Below are 16,811 nucleotides of genomic sequence, written 5' to 3' on the forward strand. Positions count from 1 at the left end.
CCGTTTGTAAAATAATGTTCTTTTGTTCAAATATTATTGTTCTCATGTGCTGAAAATAAGAAATATTTCAATATTTATAAGTAGTTTTTCATGGGTCGACTTATAAACGGGTCAATAAAAAAATACGTTTTCAGGGCTTGAAATTAGGGACTCGACTTATAGCCGAGATCGACTTACAGGCGAAGATATACGGCAGTTTTACTAGAACAAAGGCTTTGTGAAATTAGCACCTGTAGCTACAAACACTGTAAAGAGAAAACTTGAACCGTAAGAGCAAAGAAGACAGAAGAAAGAAGATATCACGTGACTGTAAGTGGATACCTCGGGTATTCTGGAGCATTATAGTCACTCAGCTGATTTGGACGTTAAGACCAGTCCACTAAAATAGGTTTCATTAAACAGATATGCCGAGGTTTCCGTAAAGAAATATTTCTTTCCGATGTAAGTGTGAAGTTTTCGCAGCTCACCTGTATTCTCATTTGACCAGATTCCTCCCTGCCTTCTCTGCCAGTGAGAGAATGTCTCAATTTCTTCTCCAGGGACAGCTTATCATCCTCCAGCTGAAACACATGCTTTTTCAACCTGCAATAAACACTCATTGGTTACATTCTTAATAAAAATTAAAATGCCATTTTATTACTTAAAATTAAAATACTCTTTATAACCAAATCAATTTACCAAAATAAATTACAATAATTTCTAACAAATAAATTAAATAAGGCTTTGAGATAAAAAATACTTTTTTTTAATGAGTTTGAGTTATAGATCCTTTTTGATGACTAAAATAACATATTAGAGATATTTTCCTGTCATGTGTTTGTTGTTGCCCACACGAAGAAAAATCAAAAATATTACTACAAACATTAGCACCTGACTCTAAACACATTGGATATACAGACATTGGCATTCTAAAGAAGTAAAATGTATTTAATATGCAGTTATAGTTGCCAAAAAGGCTCTATTTGTCAAAACATCTTACAATGGCTGCAAACACAGGACAGTCCACTTAACATCAGGAAACCCATATAGAGAAACAAATTGAAAGACTATAAAACGGCACCTGTTGATAACGGCATCCTTTTCTCTGATGATGTTGTCAGCAGCACGACGCACGGGGTCTAGTCGTGCCGAATCCTCCTCTTTCAGTCGGAGTTGCTGGAAAACTCCCTCGATGCTTGTCTGACTTCCTCCATACAGAGCCTGAATGACAGTGCTATATAATAAACATTTTTATCACTTGATTCTTGTACATAAAGACTAGATCCTAAATCTAGGTTCTGACCAAAAATAATAATTGTACAAAAATGTTGAGGTTTCTAAATTCTAAATCAGTGCTGCAATTCCATGGCCCGTGTCACGTTTTTAATTGGTGGTGGGCTGGAGGTGATAAACACATTTTGGGTACACAAATAGTACTGCCTAAAACCTGTTTAATCATACATTTACTAATAATTACATACCTAGATTCTTGCACATAGACTAGATTCTAAATCTAAGAATTGATGAAAATAATAATTATCCAAACATGTAGAGGTTTTTAAAAATATTATTCAGAACTGCAGTTTCATGGCCTGTGTCAAACTTTTAATTGGTTTAAAATCTGTTTAATCATACATGCTCTGGCATAAGGATGAATAACTAAAAATAATGGTGTTGATTGTTTCTGATGGAAATTACAAAGCAAATGCAGTCACACAACCCTTTCAACACTGTCATATTTTTCACAGAATATATTCTGACATAGGAATTGTATTGAAATGCATGATAAAGTGAATGGTATGGTGCAACCCACTGGGTTTGCATACAGATATCAGCTCCCACCCAGAGTAACCTTTAATGGCTTTATGGAAGGTGACTTGATCTACTCCGCTTACACTAACAAACATTAACCCACAATCATGGATAAATAGCCCAGGAAAGCATGCTTGAAACTTAATTGGATAGAAACACAAACATTAAGTTAAAATGACAAAGCTTAGTGCTGACCTGTGATTCCAGCTGCTGTTGGAGAAGATGGTCCTTGTGTTGTTGCTGCCACTGCTGTAGACTAGATGAACTCGCAGACCTGCCATAGCCAGCCGGCTCGTGTGCGACATCATAGTAGTCAGCTCTCACATACGACTGGCTTTTCACCGGAGACTGATAAGTGGAATGTATATTATGCTCACTCAGTGTCGGAGGTGTTGTCATCGGCGATGTATAGTCGGTGTCATACTCCTCTCCGTGGCAGGAATGTCGGTTTCTTGCCTGGTCTTGTCCTGCTGGGTAGGTGCTTTGATTTACTGAGTATGTCTGCTGCTCGTCTGTTACATACACATTTGAGTATGGTTGTTTTATTTGATTGTCACTATGGAATCCATGGTCTGCATCATGCTGTCTGTCACTTATGGTGTATGAATGTCTGTCTCTCAGTATACCTTGACTCTGATAGTCAACACTGGCAACTGGATTCTAGCATTATAAAAAAAATATGACAAATTCTTATAATCTACTAAAAGGAAAAAAGACTTGTAAACTGAAAAATAATAATTCAGGTCCATACATGCAATTTTTTCAACACCAGGAAACAAGTTAAACAGCATAAAACAATAAAACATTTGCATTTAAAATGTGATTGTACAATATTATTTTTTGAAAATATTTATATTATACATACATCACCAAAAGAACCAGCTCGGAAAATCTTGATTAACGATATATCTAGTCAATTGTCTTTGTGTAGCGATCTTTTATTTGAAGCTAGTGTAGCAAATCATGATGCATTAATGAAAATGTTCTCTGAATAAATATGCCTTTCTTCTTACAAATGAACAGTCAGGGTGCAAAAAGTACTCAGCCACTCACCAAATACGAGTAACAATTTTGAAGGACGAGTTAAAAATGCAACTACTAGTCCGACGGGCGATCTGGGGGTTTTCTGACCGACTGTAATTTTATTTATTTATTTTATTATTTAATTTTTTAGCATTGATTGAATCCACAACTCTGCATCAGCCATGCTAGAATTCCAAACCATTCAAACAAACAGTACAGAATGATGGCGAAATACACAACAATGCATGTACCGCATTGCCAATAGACTGCTTTGGAGGTCCAAACTGCGAAAACACAACATTCCGGAAACGGGTTATAGCGAAAATGGAACTGTGGCAAAATGGCCTCAAATGAAAACGGAACCAAACTGGACAAAACGGAATCTATCATTGGCTGAAACAGCACCACGATCTATGACTGTATGGCTTAAACAGAAGTAAAAATTAAAAGTATGGCTAAAACGGCATTACAAACATGCATTGTTTACATTATTCAACATTTAATAATGGATGTTCGAACCAAACATTTTCAAGTCTTAACACCTCAACACCGTTTTTGCCAATTAATACATTAAAATGCTGTTATAGCTTTAAAAAACCAACAACAACCAAACCCAAAAACAAACACACACATGAAACCCCCCCCCAAAAAACCCAAACCCAATAAAAAACAAAACAACGAAAATGGTTCCATTTTGATAGCTATTCCGATTTAGCCTCATTCATCGGAAACGGACCCAGTCAAAGGTCAACAGTTCCTACAATAATGAATTGTTTACATTGAAAATATCTTGCTGGTGTGTTTTGAATATATTCTTCTGTTAAATACTTAAATTTTGTATATCTACATGAAAGAAATGTAAAAAACCTAGCCTTGATTAGAATATTTCAAAATAGGTCAGGGATTTGATTTCGTTCGTTTGCCATGTGATGTTGATAGTATGTGTGTGTGTGTGTGTGTGTGTGTGTGTGTGTGTGCGTGTGTGTGTGCGTGTGCGTGTGCGTGTGTGTGTGTGTGTGTGTGTATGTGTATGTGTGTGTATGCAGTGTTCTCGCTGGGTGAAAATTAAAGGAGGGCGGCCGCTCGGCACCACACCCTTAAAAAAAACAAAAACAACCCAAACCCCCCCCAAAAAAACCAAAATACCATAAATACGAAATACAAGCAGACTCGTCTTTTAATTGAACCGAAGATGATATCGTTCTGACATTCACGGGCAGTTCCGGTTTTGCTGGACCGATCAAAGTTTTAATATTATTATTTTTAATAAAGATTTCAAAATATACGAAAAACAATAAAGATATTTGTAAAGTGATCTCCTAATGTCGGATACATTTTTGTTATTTCCATCTTCGTCGCATGAATCGATCGCTGTGATAAAATATTATCGCCAGCTGATAAAAGTAGTTTCGTTTTTGTAAAGGCGGTGTATATATTATTTGGCACTCAAGATAAATGATTTTAATGATAAACACTACCACTCCTGTTGTTTTTATAAGCGTTCATATCCCCCAGCATGAAAAGTTTACAATATTTTATAAAGAACTGCTGAATAAACAGAATGACAGAAAGTAAAAACCATCAGTTACAACCAATTATATCTGCAACTGAGGACAAAATATCAGACGATAGTTAGTGGAAACAAAAGACAGAATGACCGTTCTGATCACGTGACAAATTTGGCACCAAATAAGTGAGGTCTTTTTCAATCGGAGATTGCTGAATTCATAAAAAATAAAATGTTTTCATTGCTCACATAAAATATAACTTTTATTGTGTCTGTCAAACATACACATGGATACAGATATGGGGCAAAATAGAAGCTGTTACAAATACTGTTAAATTATGTTACGGTAACTGTCATAAATATTTCATCAGTTGCTTTTTCGTACACACGCAGCTTGTTTCCTTTGATGTCCAGTGTGCAGACTGATCATTGATTTTTGTGTGGAACAAAATTTGCATTTGGAAATAGCGGAGATAGGTGCTGGAAAATAAAGAGGGGCGCTAAAAAATAAAGGAGGGCGGGGAACGTGAAAGGAGGGCGGCAAAATGGAATACTGGGGCGGGACGCCCCGCTTAAATGGAGCAGCGAGAACACTGGTATGTATGTATGTATGTATATGGAAAAAAAAAACATATTGTTTTTTAAAAATAAACATATTTGTTGTGAAATTAATATATCGACATGTTTATAGTTCGACTTTCAATTATAATGTCACTTTTAAAGTTTAATTATTCCAATTTTTAAGTCACGAAAATAGCTAAATGACATATCGTTTGACAACCAACCTTGTGACCGCGTTTTATAAGTATACATTAAATTACACATCTTTTAAACATTTCCGATTTAAATAGACATTTTGGCTGTGAATAACATTGCACACACTTGCAACAACACTTGCAACGAAATACATATATGTTATTGGGTCTGGGATGTAACCGTCATTTGATTTCCAGCTATAAATAGCGTGACCCAACAGCTTTACATCACTTGATCACCGATTGCTCAAAACGTAAGGTTAACTTTACTTTAAATACACTGTAATATTATTTAAGGTTTAATTTAGCGATAATTATTTGTTTATACTACTGGTGACTAATATTTGTTATAGAATTAGATATGTAAAAAAAACATTTATGATAATTTTGTATAATATTTGGTTGTAAAACTTATTTACGTTAGTACAATAAATATGTAACGGTTTCTATTTGTTTAACATTCATGTTTTTGAGAAACTAGCCTTAAATAAGCCAGTTTCGCTACAATATTGTTTATATATAAAGATACTATTAATAATAATTAATATATTGTTGAATAGGCTGGTGGACTAGTAAATTATAGTTGGTTCTGGTCCGGTGGACTAGTGAAATATTTTTCATTTCTGCACTCTGGATAGTTATGAATAAAATTTAAATATATCTGAGAAAAAAAAAACCAACAGTATATACCTGTAGTTCCTTGGGGAAATAGGATGTATCATAGAACTGCTGTGATGTCACAACTCCATATTTCCCTGGATTGTAAGACTGAGTGACCGCTGAACTGTCTACATCAACACCAGTGAAAGTTCTCCCAAAAGGTTTTGCACTACTAGAAGGTCTCCTGGAATAATTCTGTGTTTCATAACCAGAATCCACTGAACTAGGACCTCGCACAGATGGTGTTGGCATCAACATCTGGGAACCACTAGGAACATCTCGATAGCCTAAACAGATAGACCACGCAAATATGTAATATATTGTCTGAGTAATATTTTGGTGTGATATCGGTTTCGAAGTGCTATCTTCAAATAACAATCGTACATGATCAGAGAAAAGCTGTGACACTATATGGAGAAGTTTATATTAATAGCAATACATCTTATTAATAAAGATAATGCAGTCTTTATATTTCACATTGTTTCTGTAAATATAAACAATTAACAATACCATGTATCTAAAATTACTAATTTCTGTAAAATAAAAGAAATGTCTTTGTTTAATGACACCCCTACAGCATACTGATTTATGTAAAATGACACCCCTACAGCATACTGATTTACGTAAAATGACACCCCTACAGCATACTGATTTACGTAAAATGACACCCTACAGCATACTGATTTACGTAAAATGACACCCCTACAGCATACTGATTTACGTAAAATGACACCCCTACAGCATACTGATTTATGTAAAATGACACCCCTACAGCATACTGATTTATGTAAAATGACACCACTACAGCATACTGATTTATTAATAATTTGCTGCTGGAAGTCAAACATTTGGTAAATTTGACATATAGCATTAGAGAGAAAATCTGCAATTTTTTTCCATTAGTAACAAAGGATCTTTTATATGCACCATCCCACAGACAGGATAACACATACCACAGCCTTTGATATACCAGTCATGGTGCATTGGCTGAAATGAAATTTATTATCCCAATGGGCCCACAGATGAGGATCAATCCCAAACCAACCGTGCAGCAAGCGAGTGCTTTACCACTGGGCTACGTCTAACCCCCACATAATGTACATAAATTCCCTGTATCTATAAATTTTTACCGTTAATTTTACTCACGTGCTACACAAAGATTGCAGTCTGCTAATAGCTTAGTAACCCCATGACAATTAGACAATGCCCATGTCAATTTATTTCTGTGGAAGGTCAAATGAGTTTCCACTCCTAATTTTAAGATGAACTGTAAACAATTACCTTGGGGCAGGATAAAAAAAAAGACTTGTGTCTTTCATTTTAATACACTTGCCATCCACTCCTCCTTGCAAATTAATTTTGCAGTCAGATCAGATTCACAAATCTTAAACATGTTAAATATAAATTTAGTGGAAAACATTAGGATAGGATCTGCAAAGTCTACTGAGTTTAATGAATGAATGAATGAATGAATGTTTAACGACACTCCAGCACGAAAAATACATCGGCTATTGGGTGTCAAACTATGGTAATGGAAAAACAAAGTGATGATCAACATCAATATAAAAATTCAACAGTTAAATAAAAACACAGTGTAAAAGACTGTGTAAAAAATACAAATATCACAGATAGATATAATTAAAATTTAGAATAAAATTCAGTATCGCGTAAAAACTGCAATAAAAGTTCTGGATGGAATCGAAATGATTCCATCACATTTCTTTGTCCAAATAAATCTTTTCGAGTTGCTGACAACTGCTTACACTCCACCAAAATGTGTCGCACAGTCAGAAGACACTGACAATGCTCACACTGAGGTGGAGGATCTTTCTTCAAGATAAATGAATGGGTTAAGTAAGAGTGAACGATGCAGGCACGACACAAGACTATTTCATCCTTCCTGCACTGTCTATAGGAGGACTGCCACTCTCCCAAGACTGGCTTAGTAGCATGAAACTTGTTCGCAACCTCACCGTCCCAATCACGTTGCCAAGTCGAAAAGATAAATTGGTTGATACAATATTTAAAATCAGTATACGGTACACCAACCCCGGCATGAGGCAAATCCAAAGCAGACTTGGCGAGTTTAATGAGGGCAGCTATTGTAATATTTTCTACAATGGTAAATTCTCAGTGGCAGAATTCCGTAGCCAATGTATTAATGCTTAATGCTACAAGGTATAGACAACTTGATACACCCAGTTTATATGGAGACATTCACTTACTAATTAAGGTTACATGAAAAAATTATGACCACCACCCAACGTGGTATCAACTGCAGATCAGTGGCCTGGAATAAAGCTAAAAGAAATCACTAAATATTAACAGTTTTTAAATGCAGTTATCAATCATCATTTGAAAAAGCTGATTTTCCCCCCTTCAACAGCATCAATAAAGTCCACTTTTGTAATTAGCTACAGTGTTACAATTTCCATCTGTTCTTTAAAACATAATTTCAATTAATTTGTAATTAATATTTATTTCCTCAAAACAACTCTATAGAATTTGTAAATTAAGAACAAGAGACAACATAAAATAAACAAACCTGCTATATACTGTTGATTCTGTAGCATTTTCTCATAGTCTGCAAACAAACAAATGTGCAAATAACATTTACCTACAAACAAAACTTACAAAGGGCATACTTATAATCTATATGAGTAATGCACACATAAAAATTGAAACAAAATGTGCTTGGTTTTTTTTGCCATATTTAAAAAATTACCTTCATTCTCTCTATATAAACAACTTTATATGCATGGACATAAATGTTTTGCAAATCCTTAAAAGAATAAAAAATATACTAGCAATAAATTTAATTTTTTTTAAAATGGAAATAGTTGTTGTAGATCTGAATGAATGAATGAATGAATGAATGTTTAACAAACCCCAGCACAAACATACATATCAGCCATTGGGTGTCAGATAAAGGTACCGGTAAATATATTTGTAGGTAGGTATGGAACAGTTTGCAAACGTGTACACTTACTACCGTACTAGTAAGTGAAGATCTACCGCAATCCTCACACCAACATGTATAATAGCTTTGGTACTTCAACATGTCAGTATGTTTATTTAAGTTAAGGTCAACAACAGTCACTTTTTGCACTCGTTTTGGCTTCTTACACAATAAATATAACCTATCATACCGTTAAATCACTTTAAATGAGTAATTCTTAAACAAAATGTTTTAAATAGTAATTTTGCATTGTCATACACCCAGTTTATTTTTTATTGTAAAGCGATGGAAAATGCCATCATTAGACAACTGACATCATTCAAATTCAAAATTAGCTATATTATTACAATGCTTCATCACATTAAATAAAAATGATTCCATGTTCTATATTGAGCAGAAAATGTTTACAGGTCAATAAGTTTTTATTTTTCATAATTTTAAGCAAAATATTGTTTAAGTTTTAAAAGATGAAAGAAATAAAAGTATCTCTCATCAAATATATCATATCAAAAAATAATATTTATTGTGTACCAAACCAAAACAAGGGTGTGAAGAATGACTGCCGTCGACCTTAAATCCGATTTCTGCCAATTAACAAATGCTCTGAGATACTAGTGTAAATATGGAATGAAAAATTTAATAAATTTATAAAGGACTTGTAAACTTTGTTGATATACTAGTAACTAGATATAACAAGCACTCTGAGTACTGCTAAAGCAATACATGTCCCCTACTGGGCCCCAACAAATTGTTTTAGTTCTTAAGTTCAAGGGCCATAACTCTGTCAAAAATGGGTAAATCACCATGAAAGTCAAATGTGATCTGTAACAAAACATGATAAAGCTAAACATAAAATGTTAGTTCAATTTCTTGAGGCATTGCAAAAATAAGTGTTTGTATCTCCTAAATTCAATGGCCATAACTTTATAAAAAAAAATTCAGTTTAATAGCTCAAGACATTGTGAAAAATCATCCGGAAAACTATACGATGGACAGACGGACGGACAGACAGAATATGAATTAAATCCATAGTCTTCTCTGGTTGGACCGGTATGGAACTAATAATAAATTAACCAATACCAAGTTTAAAAATGTCAGATGTTTTTTGTTGGGTTCCCCCCTCCCCATTCACAGAATCCCCGTTACAAAAACCTGTCCCTAACCAGAGATCAAATGAATAGGACATTAGTCAACATGACAATTGGTGATAAAAAAACAAACATATATACTTGTTTTCAATAGTTTTTGATAAAGATCAATACAAAATTTCAAAGACATGGTTTGAAGTTTTGTATTCATTAAAATAATAATAAACCTTCACCTGAAATATTTGAAGAGAGTGCAGGGACTTTGCCTGGTATGTCTGCTTGGTGGAACATTTCTGTACAGCGGTTTGTAGAGACATCAGCTTCACTAACTGAACTAGACCTTTTCTACATCATAGGACTACTCCTGCAAAAAATATAGATTTTACCAATATTTTACTTTTGTAACTTAAATGAATGCTCGCGGAAGGCTATTCAATGATATATAATGCACATTATTACTTAATATTAACAAGTATTTAGAGAATAACTAACGAGCTACGAGGAATTATGAATTATCTGTCCCGAGTGAATGAATGTTTTACAACATTCATTCATGAGTTACAACATTCATTCATGAGGGACAGATAATTCATAATTCCTCGTAGCGAGTTGGTTATTCTCTTTATTACCCATTGTCAATTTTAACTGATTTTTAATGTAAAAATCCCTCTGGAGTCTACAAAATCAGCCATTATGTGATATAATCTTACGCGCATTACATGACATAATGTAAGTGACGTCATAGCATAACGGCGTTCTCTTTACAGTTGTACAAAATAATACAACTGTATTTGCATTTGAAAATAATTATTTTTATATATTATTAAAGCCGCTGCTTATGAAAATATACCATTTCATGTTTACGAGTCCATTTGTTTTTGTAAATCTTTGTAGATCGTATAACGTATGTGTAATCTGACTCATGAATGAAAAAATTATATGAATGAAAGTGAAGTTCCGGCCATGGCAAAGCAACCAACCAAACGTCGTGATGTTAAAGCCAGCCAATCAGTGGCTGTAGAAGCAATCTGCACACTGTGCAGAGATTGAAAAAATATTACCCCGTATATTTGAGCCCATATGGGTAATAAATTATTATATTTAATTAATAAAACAGTTAAATGTGACAGCTATTACATGTAACAGGCACAGCCATTTTGTTCCTTCGTTGTGAATGCACCCTCTGGCGAGCCAGTGGTTACACAATACTTAACGCGCTACTTCAGGAATTAAGTCTTAGAACTGAAGAATAAAACGCTGATTTTTTTAGTGATGATGGTATGCATCATAATGTTCTGTAATAATATCCATCCCAGTAAGCCAGCAATAACTATGTATTATTTTTCAATATAAAATAAACCACCATTGTCAAAGTGGTCGAAATAACTGTATCATGTTTTGTCCATGCATTAAGCTACATACTGAAATGATAATCGGAGTGTTTTCTTAGTTAATTGGTCTATCGTCTAGTTGCCTCCACCTGTGATTCCTGATTGGCAGGTATATATTTGTTTGGTAACCAGACAAGACAATTAATAACCACCGTCTAGATACAAAAATATGTATCAATATTATTAACATCACAGGGTATGGTGAAATAACCTACCATCCCTAAAATGGTAATGAACATTATCAGCCATAAATAATTCTATAAAACTCTTGATTTAAAGTAGACTTTCCCATCTAAAATCACAGAACTGACCAATTACATAGTCCCAAAGAAAAGAACTTTATCACTTGGGTATTCTGAGTAGTTGTTTTTGCTCCAAAGTATGCATTTTTTCTTTGGATTTTTTTAAGAGAGAAAAATACTTATAACCCCATTTTATTCTGTTAATGCAAATTGAAATATATTTAGTTAAACAGTATATTATATTATTAAGTCATTTATGTTGTTTTACAAGTTCGGTTGATCAAAGGGAAGCCCCTTGTCGTAAATTACTGTGTTTGTTTTCACTGTGCATACAGGAGTTGGTAGGAGCTCACGTCATTTCGCCCCAAACTAGAGTACTGGACGTGACGAAAATGAAACAAAATGGCTGCCCCCAGTTAGCAGGAAATAATCAAGTTTTTTTATCAACTCTAAAATTACGCATTTTTCATTTGTTAAACTATCCATATGTGTTGGTGGTCCGGGTATGCATCTTTTTAACACATAAGGCTCATATATGATGCATCCTCCCCTTTAGGTGGTGGGATTTAGCTGAGCTGCTCAGTCGGTTGAGTGCTCGCCTGAGGTGCTAGTGTTGCAGGATCAAACCACCTCAGTGGATCCATTCAACTGAGTTTTTTTCTCGTTCCAACCAGTGCACCACAACTAGTCAAAGGTCGTGGTATGTGCTTTCTCTTGTCTATTGGAAAGTGCATATAAAAGATCTCTTGTTGCTCATGGAAAAATGTAGCGGGTTTCCTCTGATGACTGTCACAATTACAAAATGTTTGACATCCAATAGCTGATGATTAATTAATCAATGTACAAATTGCCACATTATCTGTGAGGATGAATTACATATCACAGCAGATGGGTCAATCATTACCCATATGAGCAGCGAGATGCAGGGCAATATTTTGCTACCTTTCCATAGGGAATGGAACAAGTTGGTAACATATGGAGTGAAAACGTGACAAACACTTCAACCAATCATCAGACTTGGCAGATAATTTGTTTAGATTGTCATGGGAAGGAACGTTGTGGTCTAACTAAGTGTACCAAAAAATAAGCATGTCTAAATTACATACGTACATGTTAAGGAAAGTAGGGTTTGTGCTGTTGGTAGCCAAATTAGCCATTGGCTAATAATAAAAAAAATTGCTAATAAAATTTGCAAGTGGCTAAAATTTTAGCTAAGCCATTTTCTATCTTCTGATTGTGAACAAACAGTTACATAATCTATCTAACACTTCAAACATAATAATAATACCAAATATTCAATTAGCATAATAGCGATCTTGTGGCCGGTAACGAGAAACGATGTCATCCAGAATTACACCCATGGGCAAAATTGAGCCATATGTATTAAAACAAAAGGAAAAAAAAAGTCTTATTTGGATAGGTATTCAGCTTACTGGGGTTTGGATTGAGGTAAAAGTTTGTGTTGTATTTTGTTCACTATTAAATATAGAAAAAGTAATAAATTGGCAAATAACTACAATCAATTATGGCACATGGATTGGGCGTTTTGTTCATAATCAAACAAGTTGATGTTTCGTCAGATTTTCTGATATTATGCAATTTCATTTGGAAATGAAATACAGTTGATATCTTTCCATGAAGCCAAATTGAAAAATGCAGGGTTCGAACATAACAATTTATCACCCATGGCAATTAAAAAACAAACTGATGACGGCAATTTTGAGTATGCCGACGGCAATTTTTTAAAACTGTCCTTTGTAGCAAATAAACTTGACTGAAAGGTTATTTTTCTGTATAGTACATGTAGTCAAATTTCTTCAATTTATGTCAGTAAACTTCAATAAACAAAAATTTATTATAAATGGAATCATGGACTACTAGCATATGCTAACATTTAATGGAACCTGGTGTTTCTGAGATGAAGTTGCCCAAGTTTTCGATGCATATGACATGAAAATTGTTCTATGGATGACATTAAATTGTATATAGTGTTCTCGCTGAATGAAAATTAAAGGAGGATGGTTGCGCATCCCCCCCACCCCACCATTTAAACAAAACAAAAAACCACCCCCCAAAATATTTTTAAAAAAGAAGAAAAACAAAGAAAAAAAAACCCAAAGAAAAAGGAACGTTTGGTTACCGTATATCGTTGTGCGTTGGTTGACTTTGTGGAAATACCTATCCCTTATTTTGCTCCTTGGTATCTGGTACTGAAAAGTTGATACAAAGTACAAGCTGCCTTATTTTTGTGTGCACTGTTAGTTAAAACATAGTTCAGTTAAAACAGAGTGTCGGTCTGACATTCACGGGTATGTTTTGCTAAACCGATCAAAGTTTAAATATTATTATTTTAATACAGATTTTAAGATATATGAAAAATAATAAAGAATTTTTTTTAAGCAATCCCCTACTGTGGGATAAAAAAAATTATGTTCTTTTTATTTCCATCTAAATCAATCGCATTTATATTGCCAGCTGATAAAAAGTAGTTTTGTTTTTGTCAAGGCGGTGTATATATTATTTGGCACCAATGATAAATGATTTTAATATTGAACACTACCACTTCCGTTTTTGTAAGCGGTGATATCCCCCCAACCAAAAAAATTAAACGTTTCTAATATGTTTATAAGGATTTGCTGAATAAACAAATGACATTAAGTAAAAATCATCAGTTACGACCAATTAAATCTGCAATTGAGGTTAAAATATCAGGCACGAGTTAGTGGACACAAAATGACCGTTCTGATCACGTGACAAATTTTGCACCAAATAAGTAGTTTTTTCAGTCGGAGATTACCAAAACTATAAAAATAAAATGTTTTCATTGTTAAAATAAAATATAACCGTTATTGTGTATATCAAACATACAAATGGATACTGGTATGGGACACAACAGAGGCTGTTAAAAATAGTGTTAAATTCCGTTACGATAATTGCCGTAAGCTACTGAAGTTTTTCGTAAATTACACTTTCGTACACAATGTGGCTTCTTTCCTTTGATGTCCAGTGTACAGACTAATCAATGTTTTTCAGTGTGAAAAAAAAGAACGCAAGGAGGCAAAATGCAGCGAGAACATATATTATACAACAACAAAGGGTATGCGCATGACTTAATATAGTTCCATCACGTGGTACTAACTAAATGCCCATTAACTCCAACCAGGACCCAAACGGCAGTAATTTTTATCCGCCAGCACAAACTGCCACCGATGACACTCCCAACCGACGCCAGTTTATATGTCACCAACTTTATAATAACAAAGCACCTAATAAATGTATTGAACAATGTGTACTTGTTTTCATTTAATTATGATCACTTAATTGACATTCGTAAGAACCACAACACAAACTAAGGTACTGTTGATAATTATAGACTGACAGCTAACCCAAAGCCTGCACACATAACACTACCTGTTTATTCGGCCAATGTAAATAATGACTGCTACCCACAGGACCGTGCAGTTTCAGATGTACAATTTACATTAAATAAACACAATGGCACTAGATTATTTGTCCACTGTTCAGTTTTGCTGGTTACATTTTTGTATTAAAAGATGCGCTGTCCACTTGGGTCGACACAAAATGATTGCTAATGTTAAGTTTGTGAACGACAAATTTGTACCGGACAGTGTCCGTGCCTGGTCACTTATTTCCAGATTTGGTGGTGTTACACTTTTTTTGTTTACTAGAATGTTATGTCCATGTGATTTTGGGGGTTCTTTTGGTTTAATTGTGTTCTTGTCATTAGCCGAATGCAGTTTGGGACGTTGTTGGTTCTGGTAGTGGTATCGTCAATGTCCCTAATTCTGTTCAGTTTGTTTTCTCATGCATGGTCTGCACTATCAACATCTGATTTGTTGTCATTCATTAATTTTACTAAGTCATTTTTGTTTATTCCTTAAAATTACCAATATCGGGTCCACATGATTTGTAGAAATTGACTTAAAATAGAGGAACATGAATTAACATTCAGTGCGTGGGACATGACCTTAGTGATAGTACATACTACATGTATTAGCATACATGCTGGAACGTTTGGAAGTCTTTCCCGATTGACAAACTGAATGTTTCCTATTTAAAAAATACTAAACAAAGTTTTCGTCAACTGTGTATTGTTAATAAACTTCTTTTTTTTCCATGTAGTAGTCTTAAAAATTAAAATTAAAAAACGCACATGCGCAGTACGATACTTTTTGCAAACGTTGCACTCTTTTCTGTTTACTGGAGGGTGCTTCACTTTTATTTACTAAAATGATTTTTTTTACGTCCATATTGTTGATTTTTTACGTTAACTGATAGCAATCTATTTTGTTTCACGTATCCTAGTTGCAAAATGTAGAATAGTATTTCCGTATCGTGTTTTTGTCGTTAGGTGACAAAAAAATAAAAGCAAAACAGTTAAAGTAGGAAAATTTAACACAAAATATTAAAATACCGTATCAATAAATATATAAATTCATTATCAATAATAAACTAAGAGTTAATGAGTCTGGTAATCACTAAACAAAACTGACCGAATACGCAAAATAAATGAACTTGCTGCCAATGTCAACAAATGGCGAACATTCAACTGATCGTTTAATGATGTTACGCTTTAAAATATTGACCAGCCATCTGTATCATGGCGGACATTGTTGGGGGGGGGGGGTATTTGCGCGTTACTATAGGTTCCATTAGACCAAATCAATTCCTATTGCCGATAATGTTAACGTTTACTAATAAAACTGATATAAGCCGCGTTTCAACACACCCAGGAAGTACAACAATAGAAAGTGTGGCACCTCACATCTAATCTAGCTGCAAGAAAATGGGGGGTCACGTATCATTTAAGAGATTTAATTTATGTTTTTAATAGCAACCGTCATTTTTGCTGAAAATTGCAGTTCCATTTTTGGGGGTACCCCGCATTAGTTTCAACCTCTGGTATATACTGCATAACAACTGTATAACAAATAAAAGTGTATTTATTTATTCTCAATGGATAATAGTATTTGCACAAATAATCAATGTCACATATTACTACCAATCACACCCACAGCTGCTTTTACTCCGTAAATGTCGAACCTTGACACGGTACTCTCTTCTTTGGTACTATGCAACCTGTAACTCTCGCCGTTAATCTCGATCCTATGGTGGCTGATTTCCGCCAAACAAACTTACGTTTTAGTACGGCGTTATAACGCCATATACAGCATTATAATGCCCTATACAGCGTTATAACGCCTTATTTTACGGCATTACAACGCTCTAATTTAGGGCTTTGTAATGCCGTAAAATAAGGCGTTATAACGCTGTATAGGGCATTATAATGCTGTATATGGCGTTATAACGCAGTACTAAAAAGTTGCAATCTTATATTATGTTTACCCACACCTTTCTACCACAAACAAATACT

At 34.3% G+C, this 16,811-nt stretch overlaps 1 protein-coding gene across 2 annotated transcripts in view; it reads right to left on the reverse strand.

Moving 5' to 3' along the window:
- Positions 1–16,041, reverse strand: part of LOC121371749 (centrosomal protein of 85 kDa-like) — a 29,493-nt gene extending 13,452 nt beyond the window's left edge. Inside the window, exons 1-8 of one of the 2 annotated variants that reach the window (XM_041497875.1) lie at positions 15,931–15,997; positions 13,557–13,626; positions 10,017–10,147; positions 8,282–8,320; positions 5,767–6,023; positions 1,987–2,451; positions 1,061–1,200; positions 468–582 (exon numbers count right to left, since the gene is read on the reverse strand). In XM_041497875.1, the coding sequence (XP_041353809.1) occupies positions 468–582; positions 1,061–1,200; positions 1,987–2,451; positions 5,767–6,023; positions 8,282–8,320; positions 10,017–10,074 (1,074 nt within the window). In that variant the 5' untranslated portion in view covers positions 10,075–10,147; positions 13,557–13,626; positions 15,931–15,997. Of the gene's footprint in view, positions 1–467; positions 583–1,060; positions 1,201–1,986; positions 2,452–5,766; positions 6,024–8,281; positions 8,321–10,016; positions 10,148–13,556; positions 13,627–15,930 lie in introns of both variants that reach the window. The other variant, XM_041497874.1, reaches the window with a different exon arrangement.
- Positions 16,042–16,811: the final 770 nt, after the last annotated feature.

This window comes from Gigantopelta aegis, chromosome 4 (genome assembly GCF_016097555.1).
Source record: "Gigantopelta aegis isolate Gae_Host chromosome 4, Gae_host_genome, whole genome shotgun sequence".
Lineage (NCBI taxonomy): Eukaryota > Metazoa > Mollusca > Gastropoda > Neomphalida > Peltospiridae > Gigantopelta > Gigantopelta aegis.